Below are 6,000 nucleotides of genomic sequence, written 5' to 3'. Positions count from 1 at the left end.
CCTTCCTTCCTTCCTTCCTTCCTTCCTTCCTTCCTTCCCTCTCTCTTTACTCCTGTCTATCTTCTCTCTCTGTTTCTCTCTCTTTTCCTCTTTGTCTCTCTCTGTCTCTCCTTCTGTCAAGGTCTTTTGTAAGCACCTTTGAGAAATTTGTCAAATGACACCTATTCACTAAAAAACACCTTAAGGAGTATCAGCATGTACATGAAAATCTGGAAGAATGTTAATTTCCAGATTTGATTATGAACACTAATTTTTCCTTAAGATTTTTTTTCATGAAGCTTTGGTGAAGGAATTCAGAAATGATAATGTCGAACCTCACAAGAAAACTAGCCAGGATTTTGGATTGTGGATTTTGGCCAAGTGGACAATATGTTTGAAAGGCACCCCCATCCATTATGTTGAGAATAGAAAAATCTTAATAGAGAAAGATTATTATAAGGGATCTAGGCAAGGAGGGCTAATATTTTAAAGCAATAGCTTTAAACTCTCAGACAGAACCAGCAAATACTAAACCATGAATAGTGATTCCCTGAGGACTGTAAATTTAACTTAGAAAAATACATATGAACACATTTATCTTTTAAACAAATTATTGTGCAAGATATTTCTCAAATATATTTTCATCTTGTTTGGCAGCACTTGGGAATGTTATCCTCCATTTTGACAACTCTGCCTTAGAGCATGTAAAATATACCTCATTTAGTTCCAATTCACATGGAGACTTGATGAACCTGCTTCTAAGAATGTACAAAGGAGAAACCTATTCCCTCACTTCAGAACATTCTTTCTCTGACTGTTCCTATCTACAGCATTGTAATGAACAGTCTTTTAAAAGATGACTGATCTGGAACTAAACATGCATACAAAATGTCTGGGCAGATGCTTTTTTTCCCTTGTAAGTGGGAACTACCTCATATGAGCCTCTTAGTGGGGAAGGAACATTAGACTTATTCTCACACTTGTTTCCATGTGTCTGTCCATGATCATATGATGCCTTGCTTTTATTCTCTCCTGATCTTTGGTGAATATTGATGGAACAGACCAGGTAAGCACCTTGAAAACTTTAAAAGCTTAGTAAAGCCATCAGAAGTCTAAGCACTGGAATTCATAGGAGAGTCTATTGTTAGCCACCATAGTTGAATTCAGCAAGGAGCCAGCCCAGAGGAAAGACCTATCTCATATATCCCTGCAAAGATCTTGCCCATATGAGCAAGAGTATGACATCCATCAGCTATGCTACATCAAGATGTGAAATTGGTGGGAATTCCATGAAGGGAGAAAAGGGCTCCCAGAATCAAGAAATATCCACTAACTGCCACCCTTACAATGGGAAAAGATATTTTCTAGCAACCATATGCAGTTTGCATCTACTCTTCTCAGGGACTGAGTGACTGTGGAGAAGGGAGAGTGTACTCCCAATTTAGGAATTTTGTTGTCCTTGAGTTTTTGTTACATCTTCTCAGTAAATAGCCCTCAAAAATTGATCTTGATTACTTAACTGATATGTCAGCTAAATAATATTGAAGGAAGAAGATGCTTAGTTGGAGGGGCTTGTAAATTAAAGTTCTAGAAAAGCACCCTCAATTCCTCAGGGTAACTCCTAGAGTTCTGAGAGGAAGGATATTCATCTGCCCTCTGAGGACTTAACTCATTACTAGGAATGGAAGTTTTGGAAGCACCTTTCAAAAAACCTAAACCTGAAAAAAGTCTTAGCTACAGAATCCTGTAAAAGGACTTCTATTTATTAATTCAAAACTATATTGTGATTCAAATAAACCCACACATTTTATTCTAATAGGGGTCCCACTGGCCCGCTTTAATAGGTAAAACCAATGTGTATCCAGTAGCATCCTTCATATACAATAAATGCAAAGTTTTAATTAGGTCAAACTTATCCTCTGGATTTTATTAATAGCATTAATTTCCTGAGCAGAGATAGTAGAAAGCAAGAATTTAGAACCCAAGATGATTTATTACAAATTCTGAATTAACGAGGATTGACTGTACCTTATTGTTTCACTATACCCACCTGTTCTGCCTTTGCTTTTTCACAAACGAAAGTTTCATAGAATTCAGCAAACTCTGGAGCATTGTCATTGACATCCAGAACTTTGATAAATAAAGGTACACGGCTACTTTGTTTTGGATTGTCTGTAAAATGTCACAAAGGAAGGAACATTTACTTACCAATAGATAATGCAGTATTGGCAACAATAATTAGCTAATTAACTTAAAATATAGATGAGCCTCTTGAGCTGTACATTAGTGAAACTAGAAAACAAGGCAACTAAGTGGTAATATTGTCAGTCTATGCTTAGTAAGAAGGGAAGAACACGTAGGGTGAGATTATCCAAGGATAGGTTTTTAGAGAAGGTGAGTCCTTAAAGAAGTAGTAAGAGAAGCTAGAAAAAAGTAAGTGAATAGATTATGAAAAAAATCTGGGGAGTAGAATGAGAGAACTCTGTGGGAGGCATTAAAAAGGCTGGTGGATTGTAAAATGCTTAAATGGAATAAAGATATAACAAAATGAATGATTGAAAAACCTAAAACTCACAGATTCCTTAATTCTGGAGACTCAATTATTATGTTATGTTGTGAAAGATATACTGAACTAGAAGACAAAAGAAATGGGTCTATTCTATATCTGTAACTAGCTATGTACCCTCTTGCCATTCAGTTTCTTTTGTAAAATTAGAAGTTTATTTGATGGCTTTTATAAAGGCTTTTTGCCTTCAAATGTCTTTTTATTTTTCCACTTGAATTTATTACATTTTAAAATCATTATAGGCATCAACTATTCATATAAATCTTATTTGTTGTTAAAATAGAAAAACGATCCGTAATATTTGCTATTAAAACAATCGGGATGTTTAGTAGAAAAGATGTGGTCTAGGAGCCAGGTGATCTGAATTTTAGTTTGTTTCTTGTTACTAAATAGCTGTATAAACTCTGATACTTGTATCCTCAACAACTAGTACAATGCCTGGCCCCATATTAGGTGGTCAAGAAGTACTTGTTGATGAATTAATAACACTAAATCTCTTGTGGACTCAGCTTCCTCATCTGTAGAATACAGGTCTGGTAACAGAGGAGTGGTAAAACTGATTCCCGGTCTAACATTATATGGATAAGATCTTCACAGAGTAGAAACTGAAACTAAGTGAATTTCATACTTCATTACTTCAAGGATCTATGGTTTCTATTAATTTGGGTTCAGTGAGTCTGTGACCCTCCATCATCATCATCATCATCATCATCATCATCATCTTTATTATTTAGATAGCACTTTAAGGTCAAACTTGAATTCAGGTCTGCCTAACTAGATTTGGCACATTGATGCCTCATGAATCTTTATAGATTTGGCAAATGCTCACAGAAAGCTGCCGTAACTCAAAAGTGAATCTTGTTTATAGATATCCTGGTGAAGGACCTTTCCAAATCTAGATACCTCATGGTTCTCAGATGACACCTCACTGGAACCATATTTGAAGTATTTCCAAGTTAGCAGGACCTCTGTGAACTGTTTCTCCATTGGCACAATGGAGGAAAAACTCAGGGTCATTTGCATGCTAAAATAATTCATGGGGTGGTATAACTATGTTAAATGAGGTAGTTAGGTGGCATGGGAAAAGCTAAAAAAATTATGACTACTCTAAAAGCTTTCTTTCATAACTAAAAAAACCAACAGCAACACTTTACTTTCATCGACTCTCATCACTGTCATACATTGCTCCTTACATTAAGCTACATTATGCAAATGGAATTTTGCAAAACAATCTTATTTCAAGTGCTATCTTGGCAACTTCCACTTTGGATCACATTTCAGGAAATCTGTCACTGTTATTCACTAGCAATGGTTTTCTGATTAACTAGTGGCTTTCATTACATACTTGATGTGCTACAGGACAGTTGGAAGTCATTATCTCTTTAATACTACAAATATTTAAAAGATAGAAGCCTGGAAGATGGGCTTCCAAGAGGAGAAATACTCATATTATGGGGTTTTAATATTTAAGAAATATAGATGGTTATATGTGAATACATTTATGTATATATATATACACATAACATATGTGTATATATATATACAAGAGTATATCTCTATATATTTGTGTACATAAAATAATATGTCTGATTTCCCACTCTGTTTCATGGGTTATCAAAGTCCAAGACACTGTGAAACATGATTAATAAAGAAGAAAGGCTGGTTCCCATAGAGAGAGCAAGAGATGACCAGTACACAGATTTTGTGTTCCACTGATATATTCATAGTATCAGGAAAAATTGATAAAGGAAACTTCACTCATTGCATGGGGAGGGAAGGCTTGACTCACATTTATAGGCGTATATAGACACCACAGAATGAGCAAGTTCAGATGTAATCTGTATGGTCGGAATGGTCATATTGATGAGATCTCAGATCCACTGGAAAATATGATTATAATTTCCTAGTGGGGTAATGTTGAATCATGGCATGGAAGGAACTTAGGATCACAGAAGGGCAGTCAAGCAGAGTCCAAGTTATGGAAAGCCCTATCAGAGTGGAGGGTGAGGAGTAGACTAACAAAGTACTATGGATTGGTATGTTAAGGACAAATAACCTTGTGAATTGTTGAGTCATTCTCAAAGGATGGCGGAGTTCATGTGATGGAATTTTTGGATGTAATAACTCATGGATACTGGTAGATAGAGTGCTGGGCTTGGAGTCAGAAAGATTTGAATTCAAATCTGATCTCAGACACTAGCTCTATGACTGGACAAATTCCAGTTCCTTTGGCTGTTTCAGTTTTCTGAACTGCAAAATGAATATAATAATAGCCCCAACTTCCCAGGTTTATTGTGAGGATCAAATAAGATATTTGTAACACATTTAGCATAGTGTTTGGTATATAGTAGGTGCTTAATAAATGCTTTTCTCTCCTTTCCCTCCTCTCCCTATTAGGACATGGAGGGATTTTATACAACAGCAGTAGGGAGAACCTATACCGATGAGATATGGTATCTTTTGAAGGTTTAAAGTAGATGCAGGTAGAAATGATTAATAGTTTTGACTAATAAGATATGAATATGTATATATGAATATAAAGAAATATGTATCTATATAGATATTTGTGCACATATAAGAAATTACATGACAGTGTAAATAAGAATCTACTTTTTAGTCCTATCTATAGCATCTTATTAGGAACCAATTAAATCACAGGAGAGAAAGGAATTTCTATTTTGGTGATTCCAAAGCACAGAACTTTGTTTTCCTCACATGGAAAGTCCTAGGCTACCTCTCCATCTATAAATAGAGAAATAACTCTAGGAAGAAAAAATCATTGCAGACTATCATTCGGAGTGCTTCTTTTCCTCAAGTATTGTTGAGTAGGCTCATCCCTATACTATGACAGCTTTTAACCATTCCTCCTAAGCCCTTAGCCAGAAGATTGACATGAGAGGCAGCTATAGAACTTTGATCTAACTTACTGATCTCTGTTGCTATGACAGTAATGTTGTGCCACAGCAATGTTTCTCGGTCCAGAAGTTTAGAAGTAAAAATGGAACCATTTCCAGAATCAATGTTGAATATTCTGTCCATATCAGTGTGTCGATCTACAGAATACCTGAAATGGAGAGCAGAATTTAGAAATGATTTTCTCTTAATTGTTGTTTTAATATATCCTAAAATTACCACAAGCCTAGCAGAATAATTTAGTATTTTATTATTGGCTTCTACTCCAGAGTGTATAGATACATATTATGAGGAATGCTCACAGTTACTTTCTAGTATTTTTCTAATCTCATCACTTTCTAATAACATGTTAAAGTATTGATTTATATGAACTCTGCAATTTAAATCATTTGAGGGATTGTCAATGATTTGTCTTTTTGTATAAAATTTGGAAGAAGTTCTTTTAATAATTGTACTTTCTTGAACTTTGCAGAGAAAACAGTATTTCTGTTTTGGTGATTCTAAAACATAGAACTTTGCTTTCCTTTAACTGAACTTTTAAT

General features: G+C 35.1%; 1 protein-coding gene across 2 annotated transcripts in view; it reads right to left on the bottom strand.

Moving 5' to 3' along the window:
• The window catches only part of LOC123238178 (cadherin-6), a 104,034-nt gene that overhangs the window by 22,321 nt on the left and 75,713 nt on the right, over nt 1-6,000 (bottom strand). For both annotated transcript variants that reach the window (XM_044665606.1, XM_044665616.1), the window contains 2 exons: nt 5,473-5,609; nt 2,030-2,151 (listed from right to left, as the gene is read on the bottom strand). In XM_044665606.1, the coding sequence (XP_044521541.1) occupies nt 2,030-2,151; nt 5,473-5,609 (259 nt within the window). The remainder of the gene's footprint in view (nt 1-2,029; nt 2,152-5,472; nt 5,610-6,000) is intronic.

Source organism: Gracilinanus agilis, chromosome 1, assembly GCF_016433145.1.
Source record: "Gracilinanus agilis isolate LMUSP501 chromosome 1, AgileGrace, whole genome shotgun sequence".
Taxonomy (NCBI): domain Eukaryota; kingdom Metazoa; phylum Chordata; class Mammalia; order Didelphimorphia; family Didelphidae; genus Gracilinanus; species Gracilinanus agilis.
This window is presented reverse-complemented; position numbering and strand designations above follow the sequence as displayed.